The sequence below is a fragment of the Chiloscyllium plagiosum genome, unplaced genomic scaffold (assembly GCF_037043375.1).
Source record: "Chiloscyllium plagiosum isolate Xiang-an unplaced genomic scaffold, Cpla_swu_hap1 HiC_scaffold_33, whole genome shotgun sequence".
NCBI classification, from domain to species: Eukaryota; Metazoa; Chordata; class Chondrichthyes; order Orectolobiformes; family Hemiscylliidae; genus Chiloscyllium; species Chiloscyllium plagiosum.
The window spans coordinates 13,404,075-13,422,034 of NW_028270171.1; the positions used below are offsets into that span (position 1 = coordinate 13,404,075).

The 17,960-nt window shown below is 44.8% G+C and overlaps 2 protein-coding genes across 2 annotated transcripts; both read right to left on the minus strand.

The window, feature by feature from the left end:
* Positions 1-3,083: 3,083 nt before the first annotated feature.
* Positions 3,084-7,991, minus strand: LOC148141216 (ferritin, middle subunit-like). Its single transcript, XM_087978100.1, has 4 exons — positions 7,890-7,991; positions 4,708-4,854; positions 3,902-4,027; positions 3,084-3,239 (listed from the first exon to the last, which is right to left on the minus strand). The coding sequence occupies exons 1-4, from the start codon at positions 7,989-7,991 to the stop codon at positions 3,084-3,086; spliced, it is 531 nt and encodes a 176-aa protein (XP_087834226.1).
* Positions 7,992-11,881: 3,890 nt separating this feature from the next.
* Positions 11,882-17,095, minus strand: LOC148141217 (ferritin, middle subunit-like). Its single transcript, XM_087978035.1, has 4 exons — positions 16,994-17,095; positions 13,506-13,652; positions 12,704-12,829; positions 11,882-12,037 (listed from the first exon to the last, which is right to left on the minus strand). The coding sequence occupies exons 1-4, from the start codon at positions 17,093-17,095 to the stop codon at positions 11,882-11,884; spliced, it is 531 nt and encodes a 176-aa protein (XP_087834161.1).
* Positions 17,096-17,960: the final 865 nt, after the last annotated feature.

Here is a 17,960-nt window from a genome sequence, read left to right on the forward strand (position 1 = left end):
AGCAGCAGCAGCAGCATTATTGTCTCTCCCACACCAGGTGGGCTGTAATAACCAGCCCATCACCACCTCCTGAAGGGTAACTGCGGCTGGGCACGCAACGGAGCCTTGTGATTGGCACACTGAAGATTGACCAAATAAAAAAAATACCCTGCGACAGGGTGTGGGAGTGTAACACTAGAGGGGCATAGGCTTAAGGTGAGAGGAGAACGATTAAAATAGGGATGTGAGGGGCAACCTTTTCAGAGAGAGTGTACTGTGGACATGGAACGAGCTGCCAGAGGAAGTGTGGAGGCGGGTACAATTATAACATTTAAAAGACATTTGGATGGATACATGAATGGGAAGGTTTTAGAGGGACATGGGCCAAATGCAGGCAAGGGCAACTGGTACAGTTTTGGAAATCTGGTCGGCATGGACAGGTTGGGCCAAAGGGTCTGCTTCTGTGATGTATGACTCTATGACTCTACTGGTGTGCAACAGCATGTTTCTTTTGGATGGTGTGATGGCTCAGTGGTTAGCACTGCTGCCTCACAGCACCAGGGACCTGGGTTTGATTCCAGCCTCGGGTGAGTGTGTGGACGCAGAGAGTGTGCGGACGCAGAGAGTGTGCGTGTGTGTGTGTATAGAGTGTGCGTGCTCTCCTTGTGCCTGTGTGGGTTTCCTATGAGTGCTCCAGTTTCCTTCCACAGTCCAAAGATGTGCAGGATCGGTGAATCGGCCATGGGAAATGCAGGGTTAAGAGGATTGGGTGGGGTCTGAACAGGATGCTGTTCAGATAATTGGTGCAGACTCAATGGGCTGAATGGCCTCAGCCTGCACTGTAGAGAGTATGTCAGCATGACTTGATTGTTTACAATAAAAGGTTTTACGTTGGGGAATAAATATGTTAAGGACCTAAACCCTCCCTGAAGGCTGCAGTGTATGCTCACTACAAAATTCACTCAAACAGTCACCAGGAGAGCCCCCTCCCTAACCCATGATCCCTGAAACCCCCAAAGATGAAGGTGCAGCTGTACAGGAGAGTCAGCATCTCCAGGTTTCCTTTCAGAATGACAGCACTCCCCAACTTGGAGAGAAATCATTGCTCCTTCAACATCACTGGGTCAAATCAAACTGCATCAGGAGAATCCTTCAGCACATGGGAAGCTGGGAGGAAGCTAGGATCAGCTTGGACTGCAAACTGCTGACTGTAGCAGCAAGAGTAAATCAGATGGAAGCATCTAACCTCAGGCATTGCTGTGTTATTCCCAGATCACTATCATCCTGCTCATTTCAGCCGTAGGTGACGATGAGAGCATGTGTATTAATTCAATGCAGCTCAGGAGAATTTCTTCAGCTGACTCCCAGGAATGTGTGTCTGCAGTGAATTATCCCAGCTCTGGGTGGTGTGGTGTAAAATTATGTCCCAATACATGTGTGAATCATAATGTAACACATGTATTGGGCCAAGCAGTGGAATGTGGTGAAACGGTTAAAAATTATGTCCCAATACATGTGTGAATCTAACCGGAATGGAGGTGTTGCTTAGTCCCGTGTGAATCTTATTACACACCTCCCCGTGTGAATCTTCTTATCTGTATGTAACCAGAATGGAATGTGTTTTTTAGCCTTGCTCTGCTGTTCACATGAATGTTTATATCTGGAAAAGAGTATATCAGCTGGAAAAGTCTCCAGTTCGGTGAGTCTGCTCCGGGGTTACGTTTAACCGCCGAGCGTGGGTTGTTGGCAACCGCTCTACGAGAACTGACGGCTCCCAGTTCCGGTAACATGTAGAGTGAGTATAAGCCAGACCCGTTGTAAGTATGAGACCTGGTTGTGGCGACGCTGCGGGGATTAAAATGCTCATATTCTAGCAGACTCGCCTCTTGGTCGTTTGTTCTGTGTCAGACTACTCTCCTACGAACCTGACCTTGAGAATTTTTTAAAACAGGTGGGCAGGCATGAAGTCTATTGAAAGTGCAGGAGCGGTGTTAGGAGTGAGTCTTCAGATAGGGAGGTACATAAAAGTGAGGGAGATATAGTAGGATAATATTGCTAGGAAAAGCTCCCCCTGGTGTCAATTGACTCCTAGTTGTGCTAGAATGGGTATTTAATCAAGGTGCTCATCAGGAGCTGCATGTTTGGCTCACTACAGATAAATGAACTGGTTGACATACCCCACTGCTACTGGCTGTAACAAGGCAAGGGGTGAAGATTACAGGCCTCTGTGCTAGTCCTGTTTTGAACCCTGACTGGCTCCAGAGGCTAGGCTCAAGTAAAGAAAACAGCAGCATTTAGAATATCCAGGTCATGTTAGAGTTCCATTAGGAGTTAGACGAGACAGGTTGGGATCATATCATTCCCAGGTTGGCTGGTTCCTCTATCCAGCCTGATGGACCTCTAACAAGGCCTGGAGGAAGAGGTGAACAGATCTTATCACCCAGATCATGCAGTTTGGGTCCATGTTGTGGAGTACTTCTAAAGACATTGATGTTGGGGTGAACACTTCATGGGGAAATTGGAAGCGAACATGGAATCAAAGATGTGGGGTGTCTAGGGAAATTGATATCTCAAGTTGATCTTTTGAAGAGGAACACAAACTTCCTTGCACACTGATTTGCCTACAACTGTAGGCAATAGACCAGAATAGTATAATTCTTGGACAAAAAGAATCATTAAATGGAGTATTAAACCTAAGTGTAAAACACCCAACCTCACATTCTGGGCAGGATAGCTTGAATTTTAGCTCCATCTAGTTATTCCTGTCCAATGGGGTGCAGAGGGTTGGCTGAGGAGAGGGAGAGGGGAAAGAGTGAAGAGGATACATTTAGTGAGGTCAGGTGTTTTAGTCCAGTATATGAGCCAAATTGCAGAGTGATTTACTGGCATCAAGCTCTCCAGAAATCACTAACAAATGTGAGTGAAGGATCAGTAATCGGAATGATGGACAATCAGTAAGGTACGTACAGGGTTTTATTCATTTCCATTCAGGTGGTACAGTCATTACATTCTTGCAAACATTCCTTCTCCCTAGGGAGGAGCCAGATTGTCCAAGTGAAGTCAGTAATGCATTCAGACAAGAGCAGACAGTACCCCAGGCCCCACTAACTGCTGTCCTCCAGCGAGAGCCTGTCAAACAGGTACTCTCCCAGCCCATTCTCAGGAGCTCCCAGACGCTTCAGGTTGGTGATGTAGTCCCCAAGTCGCTTGATGATCTCAACCTCCTCATCCAAATAGTGAGTCTCCAGGAAGTCACACAGCTGGAACACAGGAATATTACAACTCATTACATTAGCACAATCCAAGACAATGTTACAATTCCCACTGCAAAACAGACTGGGCAGTGCTAGCTCTGGACAACCCTGAAAAATCCAGCAACGAGAGCTTTTGTACTGTTGAATATAAATCAGCCTTTCAGCTGGCACATCTTGCTGTTTAAGTGGAGCCAAGTTGTATTGTGGTGAATGGTGACCATTACACTGCAACAGTCCTGAGTGAGGATTCAGTGGCCAATATCACTTCAGCACTCCCACCAGATTACAATCAAAGTTCCTCCTTGACCTTATTGCTGAAGAGTTGTAATATTGATCATTCCAGATGCACACTGGTGGTTACAATGTTACATCTGGGCAAAGTTAAAAATCACAACACCAGGTTATTGTCCACCAAATTTATTCAGAAGCACTGCTCCTTCTTCAGGTGGTCAAAGAGTATTAGTTTGAAAGCTAGAGCTTTGAATAAGCCTGTTGGACTATAACCTGGTGTTAGTTATAACTTTATACACCCCAGTTTGACACTGGCATCTCCAAATCACATCTCGCCAAATGTTGCATTATTGAATTTCAAACCCACAAAGACCAACCAGTGAAGTGCTGCCCTGAGGGTCAGGCAATGATGAGAATGAGGAGGTGGTGAAGCTTACATGAGGGTCAGTCTGGGCAGTAGCGAGTTTGTGTAGATCCAGCAAACTCTGGTTCACATTCTTCTCCAGATCCAGGGCAACCTGCATTGCCTGCAGACCGTTACCCCACTCATCCCTCTCTGGCTTCTGAAACATGGAAACAAAGGACAGTTAAGGATCAGAATCAGAATCCTGACAGTGGGATGAAGCAGGTCATTTAGCCCATTTGTCCACATCAACCCTCCAGAGGGTCCACACTGCCCCAACCCATCCCTGTAATCCTGTTTAGGGAAAATGTAGCCTGTGTATCCCTGGAAACTGGGCAACCGAGCATGACCAAACTGACCAGCACATCTTTGTGCAGTGTACAAACTGATCAGTTCCCAGAGGCTGGAATTGGACCTGGGTCACTGGCACTGAGACACTGCAGTGCCAGTACCATCCTCAAGTCCAGAGGATGGTTTGAGGAGAAGGGGTTTAGTGGGATCTCAGGAAACTTGAGAAATATGGAATGCAGCACCTGAGTGTGGGGGAGGCAGCTAGTCCAGTGACATGGCAGCAACATCTGGACAAATACTTTAAATACTCGGGCACAGTGGGATAATGACTAAGAGCAGGTAGATGGGATTAGTGTAGTTTGGTCAGCATAGATATGGTAGACCAAAAGGCCTGTTTCTATGCCATGACTTGGAGATGGAAGAGATCAGATGGGAAAGTCCAGCAACAGCTCTTCAATTCCCCCCACCCCTTCAGGTTGAGCAAACCCTGTTACTGATGGATTGAAGCCACATCATGAGAGCAGCCATTCCCCTCCCCAACATTCCCACCTTCACATCCTGGAGGAGGACTCTGCCTCCACGCTGATTCTGGAATTTCAGCAGCTTCTCTGCATGTTCCTGCTTCTCCTGGGACTGAGCTTTGAAGAACTGGGAGAAATGGTGCAGGGCAACATCATCCCGGTCAAAGTACGACATCTGAAAGAGAACCGTTTATATCCCATTAACACATCACTGGCCCCAATTCTCGTTGGGAGAATTGAGACTAATTTAGCCCTCAATCAGACTGACTATTCAAGCAGTTATTAATCCTCTGCATTCTCAAATGATTTTAATATATCATGGTTGTCCAGTGAGCCAGCAGCTCTTAACCCCAGCTTCCTCCTGAGGACATGCAACATCCATGTTTTAATTTAGCTTAAACAGCTGGAGAGTTGCTCAGCAGGTCTGGTATAGCATCAGAGGAGAGAAACACTAAATTCATGTTTCTGCTCATTAACACCATTAGAATTGGAAGATATTAGACATTGACAAACTCTTCAAAAAGGAAACTAGAGTGCGGGATGTATTCATGGTAGGGGTCCAAAGCTAGACAGCACAGGGTTAACATGAGGGATGGACATCAATGGACTCAAGAGGCAGCTTTTTCCAGAAGGTGTTGTATTGAATGAGCTGCCAAAGGAAGTAGTGGAGGCTGGTACAATTACCACATTTCAAAGGCATCTGGATGGGTATATGAATGGGAGGTATTTAGAGTGATATGTGCCAAATGGGACTATATTAATGCAGGATATCTGGCTGGCATGGAAGAGTGGCTTAGAGGGTCTGTTTCTGTGCAGACACGGTCTGAGATGGTAAATTTCAAATATTCTGCATGAAACTAACTGAAGTTGTAACCTTTAACAAGGTGAGGGTTCAGTTGGGTGACAAGGAAAGCCACTGGAGTACTAAGTGCAGTCTACTCCAGTCAACATTAACCAGAGGGTAATACCCAGTCACCAGGACATGGAGATACAAAACTGATATCAGAACACGGACTGTAGGCCATTCAGCCCTTCAAGCCAGTCCTGCCATTCAATGAGAAAGTAACCATGAGGCTGCTGCAAGGCACTACATTATTCATTTGGGGCTAAACTAGAAAAGTGGATGTTGGACACTGCTGGCACTAATTTAGTCAGGAAAAAGAGTTTTGTGCAACTTGTAGATCATTGGGATTGTCTGTACCATACGTTTGATCAGTAGAATGTGTTCATATCAGAGTATGGAAGGGAATGAGTGGAATGGAATGAGAGAAAGGGGACCCAGGGTTTGCTGAGGAAAGCCTGTGCGAGGAGCCTTTGAATTGTAAGCAAGCAACTGAGCGATTAGAAGAGTAACTCGATTAAGGAAGAGTCCAATACAGGGAAAACCTCATGCGACGCTGATTAACCATTACATCAATCTAGTGACACCATCCGTGGGTAAACTGAAAAGCACTATGCTTGGTTTGACTTGAGCAGTTTAAGCCATTAGATTTACACCCATATTTGACTCATACATTGAACCATCATGCTCACAAGTGAATGTTATGTTAATGCTACTCCTTAAGCAGCTCGTTTCATCCTTGGTTTGTGTCCCCCTCAAGATGGGTCATAAAGGCAGAGGTGCTGCCATGTCTGGCAATAGCTTCTTCAAACAATGACAGGGGAGTGGCCAGTTATTCTCCAATCTTGGTTTGTTTTAACAGGCAGAAACTGCGAGTAGCAGAGAAGCTGTTACTCTGAAACTAGGTTCCATGCTTCAACAGATGTTTCTTACATGAATGCTTTGAAAACTCTCCTGCCAGCAAGAAGCAGTGTTTGTATTTACCATTTGCTAAAGGGGTGTTTTTGGGCTGGGAACAGCTCCTTTATGTTGCAATTGAGTCCATTGGGTTCCAAGTAGCTGGATTGTCTTAAATTCCTGTTTCCTTTTGTTGGTGCTTCTACCAGAGAATGTCGATAGTTGTTTGTATAAAGCAGAATGGTTTGACCAGCTGCATCACCCCTGGATTATACACTATACAACTGCCTTTCTAATGAGGAAAGGTTAGGATCTGGGCAACCTTAGTGGTTTTGACAGATCCAGACAGAGCCCCAACAGTTGGTTGAGGATTATGAAGGGGCACAACTCAGGTCAGAGTGGAAGTGAGTGATCCATCCTTATTAAAAACCTAACTGGTTCACCAATGAAAGCTGTTCCCACCTCCATCAAACAGAGCTCTAGGGATTTCATCCTCATCTCATGAGAGAGAACCTTTAAAACACAGAGCCCAGAGTGTGATGAATATTCACCACATGTCTGGATGAGTGTACCTACAATATTCAAGCAGACACCATCCAGGATAAAACAGCCCACTCCATTGGTACTGCATTCTCCACCACCATTCAATGTCCATTATCTACCAGGTATCCTGCAGCACTCACTAAACACCTTCCAAATAGGACATTCTAACACTTCAGAAGGGCATGGGCAAATCATTACTGGAAAAAAGTGGACCATTTTAATGCTCATACCATCCTGATTTGATGGTCTCAATTTCTTCAGTCAGAGTCAAATTTCAGACTACTTCAGCCACCTTGTGGGTACACCAACACTTCAGCAAATTGACTCTTCCTCCAGGTGAGGGGATGGACAACAAGTGGCTACCTGACCACCCACACAAGTGGATAATACAGAGAGCTAAATAGGCCTCAACTGGAGCATACAGAAGTGGAGGCCAGTCACAGGCTGACATTAAATATCTCTGCTCAGATAAGCCAAGTATCATTGATAAACACTGCCATAACTCACTTTTACAGTATCAAAACTAGTATGATAGTTATTTAGCATTAGCAGAAGATAAAATCAAACATACCAGAATACATTAAAGCAGCAGAAAGGCAGCTGGTCAATGCATACATCCATATGGTTGACCTAAATGGTTTCTAAGTTATTCCTGTAAAATATCCTGTTTTGACAACCCTAGGGAAGTGACAGTTACTGCCTATGACAGCCATATCAGGGAATTGTACACTAACCAAGAACACTTCACCTTGCATACATTATTGCACATCAGTATCATACACCATTGTTGCTGTAACACCACATTTGTCTTGAAATGTGAAACAGGTAAGAGCGACAAAAGTCCATCTACAGGAGTATCAAGTTGATTTGAAATAAGGAAAACTTTACTTCACATAATAGAAGCAATTATAAATAGAGACAACACTCACCAAAGACTGATAGAGATAGGAGGCAGTGAGCTCCAGGTTAATCTGCTTGTTGACAGCAGCTTCACAATCCTGGTGATAGTTTTGACACACCTGGGAAGCCATTTTGTGACAAATATTGCACTACCTGCCGACCCAAGACAAATCACAGACCAACCACAAACTTAAAATTACCACCAACTCTACCTAAATCACCACAGCCTTTGGACTTTTATTTATATTCCAGGAGCAGACCTCATTTTATTAAGCAGGAAATGACATCATCAGTGATGGCCAATCACTCTTGTGAATCAATCGATCAGCTGCCATGTCCATTCAGCGCAGAATGGGAATTGGATCCAGAAGCCAATTAGAATTGACAACTGGTCGATGATGAAATTAGTGATTGACCTCTTACACAAGTGCAAATTCTCTGAGTATATCTACCTGAAAATGAGATTAAAACATACTCTGAAATTTTACTATCGTATTTGAGCTTGTGTATTAAGACATGCTGAAAACAGATTTGCAGAACTTTGTTAGTTTGTTACTCTGAGGAATTTGTCTTCCTACCTTCTGAATGACAGTGTTGGGAGTCTATTGAAAAATGGCTAGATTTTGTTGACATTAAACATTTGCCTATTGATTGACAGTGACAGAAATGAAGTGCTTTTGGGTAATCTACTGCAGGCAACTGATGTACTTTGTGGATCCTTTCTGAATCTGCTGTGATCTCTGTGACCTTAGGTCTCAGGAAGCCCAGTTTAAAACCAAAACGGTAAATGTGCTGAGTGTGTCAGCCATGTAGTAGGCCTCAGGCTTCCATGTTTAAATTGCTGTTAGAAACATATTGCATGATCAACTTTTCAACTCCATGTTCAGTTTTTAATTGTTTCAAGATGAACTAGCCCTCAACTCAAGGGTGTTTCCAAGTGGAGAGATTCTGATTCTGATCCTGATCCCGTTTACATTGTATTCTGTCGAACGTACAGCTCAGAAACTGGCCTCCCAACTCGATGTGGTCCATACTCACATCTTAATGGACATGAGAGAATCGCAACATAAAGTTGAATGTGTTGAACTGAGCAGCCTCCAGTGGAGTGGTGGGCTGTGAGAGTTTGGGGATTGAAGGTCCCCACTCAATGTTAGGGGATGATCACAGCCTTGACGGATGGATTGGTGGAAGCAAGTTACTTTGACCCAGTATCTGATTCAAATACCAGGTTACAGTCTAGCCATTACTTGTCAGATTGAGTTACAAGTTTGAGTATTATACATGGAACCATGGTCAGAGTCAACCCTGATAAATATTCATGGCGATGAGAGCAGGTCAGAGGCTGGGAATTCTGTTGTGAATTTCTCAACTCCTGAATTTCCAAAGCCTCTCCACCATCTACAAGACCAAAGTTATAAAAAGTGGTGGAATACTTTCCAATTTTCTGGCTGAATGCAGCCCCAAGAACACTGACGAAGCCCCAGGGAAATCTCTCGCCATCCTGAGTTGGAACAATATCACTGTTTCTGAATCCAAGTCCCGGAAGCCCCCCTCAGCAGCAGCAGCAGCAGCATTCTGGTCTCTCCCACACCTGGTGGGCTGTAATAACCAGCTCATCACCACCTCCTGAAGGGTTACTGCGGCTGGGCACGAAATGCAGCCTTCTGATTGGCACACTGAAGATTGACCAATAAAAACCACACTGTGATGGGGTGTGGGAGTGCAACACTAGAGGGGCATAGGCTAAAGGTGAGAGGGGAAAGATTAAAATAGTGATGTGAGGGGCAACCTTTTCAGAGAGAGGGTGCTGTGGACATGGAACGAGCTGCCAGAGGAAGTGGTGGAGGCGGGTACAATTATAACATTTAAAAGACAATTGGACGGATACATGAATGGGAAGGTTTTAGAGGGACATGGGCCAAATGCAGGCAAGGGCAACTGGTACAGTTTTGGAAATCTGGTCGGCATGGACAGGTTGGGCCAAATGGTCTGCTTCAGTGGTGTATGACTCTACTGGTGTGCAACAGCATGTTTCTTTAGGATGGTGTGGTGGATCAGTGGTTAGCACTGCTGCCTCAGCACCAGGGACCTGGGTTTGATTCCAGCCTTGGGTGAGTGTATGTGTGTATAGAGTGTGCATGCTCTCCTTGTGCCTGTGTGGGTTTCCTATGAGTGCTCCAGTTTCCTCCCACAGTCCAAAGATGTGCAGGATCGGTGAATCGGCCATGGGAAATGCAGGGTTAAGAGGATTGGGTGGGTCTGAACAGGATGCTGTTCAGATAATTGGTGCAGACTCAATGGGCTGAATGGCCTCAGCCTGCACTGTAGACAGTATGTCGGCATGACTTGATTGTTTACAATAAAAGGTTTTACGTTGGGAATAAATACGTTAAGGACCTAAACCCTCCCTGAAGGCTGCAGTGTATGCTCACTACAAAATTCACTCAAACAATCACCAGGAGAGCCCCCTCCCTAACCCACGATCCCTGAAACCCCAAAGATGAAGGAACAGCTGTACAGGAGAGTCAGCATCTCCAGGTTTCCTTTCAGAATGACAGCACTCCCCAACTTGGAGAGAAATCACTGCTCCTTCAACATCACTGGGTCAAATCAAACTGCATCAGGAGAATCCTTCAGCACATGGGAAGCTGGGAGGAAGCTAGGATCAGCTTGGACTGCAAACTGCTGACTTTAGCAGCAAGAGTAAATCAGATGGAAGCATCTAACCTCAAGCATTGCTGTGTTATTCCCAGATCACTGTCATCCTGCTCATTTCAGCTGTAGGCGATGACGAGAGCATGTGTATGAATTCAATGCAGTTCAGGAGAATTTCTTCAGCTGAGGCCCAGGAATGTGTGTCTGCAGTGAATTATCCCAGCTCTGGGTGGGCAGGCTTGAGGTTTATTGAAAGCACAGGAGCAGTGTTAGGAGTGAGTCTTCAGATAGGGAGGTACATGAAAGTGAGGGAGAGACAGTGGGAGAACATTGCTACTGCTGGGAAGAACTCCCCCTGCTGTGGATTGACTCCTAGTTGTGCTCGAATGGGTATTTCATCAAGGTGCTCAGCAGGTGCTGCATGTTTGATTCTGACTATAGAGAAATGAGCCACTCTGTGTCCCCCACTAAGGGCTGTAACAAGGCAAGGGGTGAAGATCACAGGCCCCTGTGCTGGTCTGAACCCCAATGGGCTCCTAAGGCTGGGCTCAGAGGTAAAAGAAAACAATAGCATTTAGAATATCCTGGTCATGTTAGCTCCCAATGGAACTCTATAACCAGACAAATTGAGATCTTATCATTAGCTGGTTCCCCCATCTGGGTAGAAACCAGAACCTGAGGGACCTCACACAAAGCCTATAAGAAAGAGGTGAACAGATCTGGTCACCCACATCATGCAGTTTTTGATTCCAAATTGTGGAGTCCTTCTAAAGTGAAGAAAGGCATTGATGTGGAGATGAACATTTGATGGGCAAATCTGGAAGTGAACTTGGAATCAAAGATTTAGGGTGTCTAGAGAAATGGATGTTTGGTCTTGAGGAATGGAAACTTCCCTGCCCACTGTTTGCCTAAAACTGCAGGCATTAGTCCAAAAAAAAGTATAATTCTTGGACAAAAGTATCATTAAAAAGGTCTTACAATCTGGAGTATAAGATATCAACCTCACATGTGGGGCATGATAACTTGAATTTTAGTTACAACAACTCCATCTAGTTATTCCTGTCCAGTGGGGTGTCAGCTGAGGTAAGAGTGAAGAGATGACATTTGGTCCAGTGATGTGAGCCAAATTGCAGGATGATTACTGACATCAAGTCCCCCCAGAGATAGCAAACAAATTTGAGAGAAGGATCAGTGGTCCAAAGGATGGACAAAAAACAAGATCAAGCGAACATTTTATTCATTTCCATTCAGGTGGGACAGCCATTACATTCTTGCCAACATATTCCTTCTCCCTAGGGAGGAGCCAGATTGTCCAAGTGAAGTCAGTAATGCATTCAGACAAGAGCAGACAGTACCCCACGCCCCACTAACTGCTGTCCTCCAGCGAGAGCCTGTCAAACAGGTACTCTCCCAGCCCATTCTCAGGAGCTCCCAGACGCTTCAGGTTGGTGATGTAGTCCCCAAGTCGCTTGATGATCTCAACCTCCTCATCCAAATAGTGGGTCTCCAGGAAGTCACACAGCTGCAACACAGGAATATTACAACTCATTACATTAACACAATCCAAGACAGTTTGGAGAATTCCCACTGCAAAACAGACTGGGTAGTACTAGCTCTAGACAATCCTGAAAAATCCAGCAATCTAGAGATTTTGGACTGGTGAATATATTAGCCTCTCAGCTGGCACATGTTGCCATTTAAGTGGAGCTGAGTTGTATTGTGGTGTATGGTGATCATTACATTGCAACAGTCCTGAGTGAGGATTCAGTGGCTAATGTCACTTCAGCACTCCCACCAGATTACAATCCAAGTTCCTCCTTGACCTTCTTGCTGAGTTGTAATATTGATCATTCCAGATGCACACTGGTGGTTACAATGTTACATCTGGACAAAGTTAAAAATCACAACACCAGGTTTTGTCCAACAGGTTTATTCAGAAGCACTGGCATTCAGAGTGCTGCTTCTTCAGGTGGTCAAAGAGTATAGTTTGGAAGCTAGAGCTTTGAATAAGCCTGTTGGACTATAACCTGGTGTTAGTTATAACTTTGTACACCCCAGTTTGACACTGGCATCACCAAATCACATCTCCCCAAATGTTGCATTATTGAATTTCAAACCCACAAAGACCAACCAGTGAGGTGCTGCCCTGAGGGTCAGGCAGTGATGAGACTGAGGAGGTGAAGCTTACATGAGGGTCAGTCTGGGCAGTGGCGAGTTGGTGTAGATCCAGCAAACTCTGGTTCACATTCTTCTCCAGATCCAGGGCAACCTGCATTGCCTGCAGACCATTACCCCACTCATCCCTCTCTGGCTTCTGAAACATGGAAACAAAGGACAGTTCAGGATCAGAATCAGAATCCTGACAGTGGGATGAAGCAGGTCATTTAGCCCATTTGTCCACATCAACCCTCCAGAGGGTCCACACTGCCCCAACCCATCCCTGTAATCATGTTTAGAGAAAAATGTAGCCTGTGTATTGCTGGAAACTGGGCAACCTAGCGTGACCAAAATGACCTGCAGATCTTCGTGCCATGTGCAAACTGAGCAGCTCCCAGAGGCTGGAATTGGACCTGGGTCACTGGCACTGAGTCAGTGCAGTGCCAGTACCATCCTCAAGTCCAGAGGATGATTTGAAGAGAAAGGGTTTTAGTGGGATCTCAGGAACCTTGAGAAATATGGAACGCAGCACCTGAGTGTGGGGGAGGCAGCTAGTCCAGTGACATTGCAGCAACATCTGGACAAATACTTCAAATGCCAGGGTATAGTGGGCGAAGGACTAAGTGCAGGTAGGTGGGATGAGTGTAGTTTGGTCAGCATAGATATGGTAGACCAAAGGGCCTGTTTCTATGCAGTGAGTGCGAGATGGAAGAGATCATATGGGAAAGACAAGCAACAGCTCTTCACTTCCCCCTTCAGGATGAGCAAACCCTGTTACTGATGGATTGAAGCCACATCAGGAGAGCAGCCATTCCCCTCCCCAACATTCCCACCTTCACATCCTGGAGGAGGACTCTGCCTCCACGCTGATTCTGGAATTTCAGCAGCTTCTCTGCATGTTCCTGCTTCTCCTGGGACTGAGCTTTGAAGAACTGAGAGAAATGGTGTAGGGCAACATCATCCCGGTCAAAGTACGACATCTGAAAGAGAACCATTTCCATCCCATTAGCACATCACTGGCCCCAGTTCTAGTTGTCAGAAGTAGAGACTAATTTAGCCCTCAATCAGATGGACTATTCAAGCAGTTATTAATCCTCTGCATTCTCAACCATTTTTATATACCAGTGTTGTCCAGTGAGCCAGCAGGTTTTAACCCCAGCTTCCTCCTGAGGACATGCAACATCCATGTTTTAATTTGGATTAAACAGCTGGAGTTGCTCAGCAGGTCTGGTACAGCATCAGAGGAGAGAGACTAAATTCATGTTTCTGCTCATTAACACCATTAGAATTGGAAGATATTAGATCTTGACTGAAACTCTGCAATAAAGGAAGGAGGTATTTAGAGTGATGTGCCAAATGGGACTAGATTAATGTGGGATATCTGGCTGGCATGGAAGAGTGGCTTCGAGGGTCTGTTTCTGTGCAGACCAGGTCTAGGATGGTAGATTTCAAATATTCTACATGGAACCGACTGAAATCGAAACCTTTAAACAAGGTAAGGGATCAGTGGGATGACAAGGAAAGCCACTGGAGTACTAAGTGTAATCTACTCCATTCAACATTAACCAGAGGGTAATACCCAGTCACCAGGACATGGAGATACAAAACTGATATCAGAACATGGACTGTAGGCCATTCATCCCCTCAATCCAGTCCTGCCATTCAATGAGAAAGTAATCATGAGGCTGCTGCAAGGCACTACATTATTCCTTTGGGGCTAAACTAGAAAAGTGGATGTTGGACACTGCTGGCATTAGTTTAGTCAGGAGAGAGTTTTGTGTAACTTGTAGATCATTGGGATTGTACTGATCAAATGTGTGGTACAGACAGACAATGTGTTCATAGAGTACGGAAGGGAATGAGTGGAATGGAATGAGAGAGAGGGGACCTGGGGTTTGCTGAGGAAAGCCTGTGCGAGGAGCCTTTGAATTGTAAGCAAGCAACTGAGTGATTAGAAAAGTGTAACTTGATCAAGGAAGAGTCCAATACAGGGAAAACCTCATGCAACCCTGATTAACCATTACATCAGGAGAAAATGAGGACTGCAGATGCTGGAGATCAGAGCTGAAAATGTGTTGCTGGAAAAGCGCAGCAGGTCAGGCAGCATCCAGGGAACAGGAGCACTGAAGGGCTTATGCCTGAAACGTCGACTCTCCTGTTCCTTGGATGCTGCCTAACCATTACATCAAGCTAGTAACACCATCTGCAGGTAAACTGAAAAGCACTATGCTTGGTTTGACTTGAGTAGTTCAAACCATTAGATTTACACCCATAATTGAGTCAAACATTGAATCATCATGCTCACAAGTGAATGTTATGTTAATGCTACTCCTTTAAGCAGCTTGTTTTGTCCTTGGGTTATGTCCCCTTCAAGATGGGTCAGAAAGGCAGAGGTGCTGTCATGTCTGGCAATAGCTTCTTCAAACAATGACAGGGGAGTGGCCAGTTATTCTCCAATCTTGGTTTGTTTTAACAGGCAGAAACTGCTCATAGCAGAGACGCTGTTACTCTGAAACTAGGTTCCATGCTTCAACAGATGTTTCTTACATGAATGCTCTGAAAACTCTCCTGCCAGCAAGAAGCAGAGTTTGTATTTACCATTTGCTAAAGGGGGTGTTTTTGGGCTGTTGTGGGGATGGGAACAGCTCCTTTATGTTGCAATTGAGTCCATTGGGTTCCAAGTAGTTGGATTGTCTTAAATTCTGTTTCCTTTTGTTGGTGCTTCTACCAGAGAATGTCGATAGTTGTTTTTATAAAGCAGAATGGTTTGACCAGCTGCATCACCTCTGGATTATACACTATACAACTGCCTTTCTAATGAGGAAAGGTTAGGGTCTGGGCAACTTAGTGGTTGACAGATCCAGACAGAGCCCCAACAGTTGGCTGAGGATTATGAAGGGACACAACTCCGGTCGGAGTGGAAGTGAGTGATCCATCCTTATTAAAAACCTAACTGGTTCACCAATGAAAGCTGTTCCCACCTCCAAACAAACAGAGCTCTAGGGATTTCATCCTCAGATCATGAGAGAGAACCTTTAAAACACAGAGCCCAGAGTGTGATGAATATTCACCACATGTTTGTATGAATGTACCTACAATATTCAAGCAGACCATCCAGGATAAAGCAGCCCACTCCATTGGTACTGCATTCTCCACCTCCCTTCAATGTCCATTATCTACCAGGTACCCTGCAGCACTCACTAAACACCTTCCCAATAGGACATTCTAACACTTCAGAAGGACATGGGCAGATCATTACTGGAAGAAAAGCATGGGCCATTGTATTTCTGATACCATCCTGATTTGATGGTCTCCATTTCTTCAGTCATTGGATCAAGTTTCAGACCACTCCAGCCACCTTGTGGGTACACCAACACTTCAGCAAGTCAACTCTTCCTCCAGGTGAAGGGATGGAGGACCAGTGGCTACCTGACCACCCACACAAGTGGATAATACAGAAAGGTAAATAGGCCTCAACTGGAGCCTACTTAAGCAGAGGCCAGTCACAGGCTGACATTAAATACCTCTGCTCAGATAAGCCAAGTATCATTGGTAAACACTGCCATAACTCCCTTTTACAGTATCAAATCTAGTATGATGCTTATTTGGTATTAGCAGAAAATGCAAGCATACCAGAAATCATTAGAGTAGCAAAAAGGCAACTAGTCAATGGATACCTCCATTCCACCATATGGTGGACCTAAATTAGATTACTTACAATGTGGAAACAGGCCCTTCAGCCCATGTCCACACGAACCCACTGAAGATCAACCCACACAGACCCATTTTACCTCTTCACCTAAGACAGTTAATTTAGCACAGCCAATTCACCTAACCTGCAGGTCTTTGGACTGTGGGAGAAACCAGAGCACCCAGAGGAAACCCAGACAGAAGTGGGGAGAACGTGCAAACTCCACACAGACAGTTGTCAGAGGTGGGAATTGAACCCAGGTCTCAGGTACCGTGAGGCAGCAGTGCTAACCACTGTGCCATCATGCCACCCACAAAATGGTTAAACTATTCCTGTAAAATATCCTGTTTTGACTACCACAGGGAAATGACAGTTGCTGCCTGTGACAGCCATATCAGGGATTTGTATATGAACCAAGGACACTGCACCCCAGAAACATCACTGAACAAACAGGAGCATACATTATTGCACATCAGTATCATACCCCATTGTTGTTGTAACACCACATTTATCTTGAATTGTGAAATAGGCAAGAGCTACAAGAGCCAGTCTATAAGAGCATCAATTTAATTAGAAATAAAGAGTTTACATCACATAATAGAAGCAATTATAAATAGAGACAACACTCACCAAAGACTGATAGAGATAGGAGGCAGTGAGCTCCAGATTAATCTGCTTGTTGACAGCAGCTTCACAATCCTGGTGATAGTTTTGACAAATCTGGGAAGCCATTTTGTGACAAATAGTGCAGTACTTGCCGACCCAAACTAAGTCACAGGCCAAACACAAACTTAGAATTACCACCAACTCTACCTAAATCACCACAGCCTTTGGACTTTTATTTATACTCCAGGAGCAGACCTCATTTTATTAAGCAGGAAATGACATCATCAGTGATGGCCAATCACTCTTGTTAATCAATCGATCAGCTGCCATGTCCATTCAGCGCAGAATGGGAGTTGGATCCAGAAGCCAATTAGAATTGACAACTGGTGGATGATGAAATTGGTGATTGACCTTTGACCTCTTACACAAGTGCAAATTCTGTAAATATTTCTACCTGAAAATGAGATTAAAACATACTCCAAAACTTCACTATTGTTCCTGAGGTTGTGTATTAAGACATGCTGAAAACAGATTTGCAGAATTTTGTTAGTTTGTTACTCTGAGGGATTTGTCTTCCTACCTTCTGAGTGACAGTGTTGGGAGTCCATTGAAAAAATGTCGAGATTTTGTTGACATTCAACATTTGCCTATTGATTGACAGTGACAGAAATGAAGTGCTTTTGGGTCATCTAGTGCAGGCAACTGATGTACTTTGTGGATCCTTTCTGAATCTGCTGTGATCTTTTTGACTTTAGGTCTCAGGAAACCCAGTTTACAAACCAAAACGGTAAATGCGCTGAGTGCGTCAGCCATGTAGTAGGCCTCAGGCTTCCATTCCTAAATTGCTGTTAGAAACATACTGCATGATCAACTTTTCTGTCTCCATGATTCTGGTTCTGTTTACATTGCATTCTGTAAAATGTGCAGCTCAGAAACTGGCCTCCCAGCTCAACATGGCCCATACCCACAGCTATATGGACATGAGGGTGTC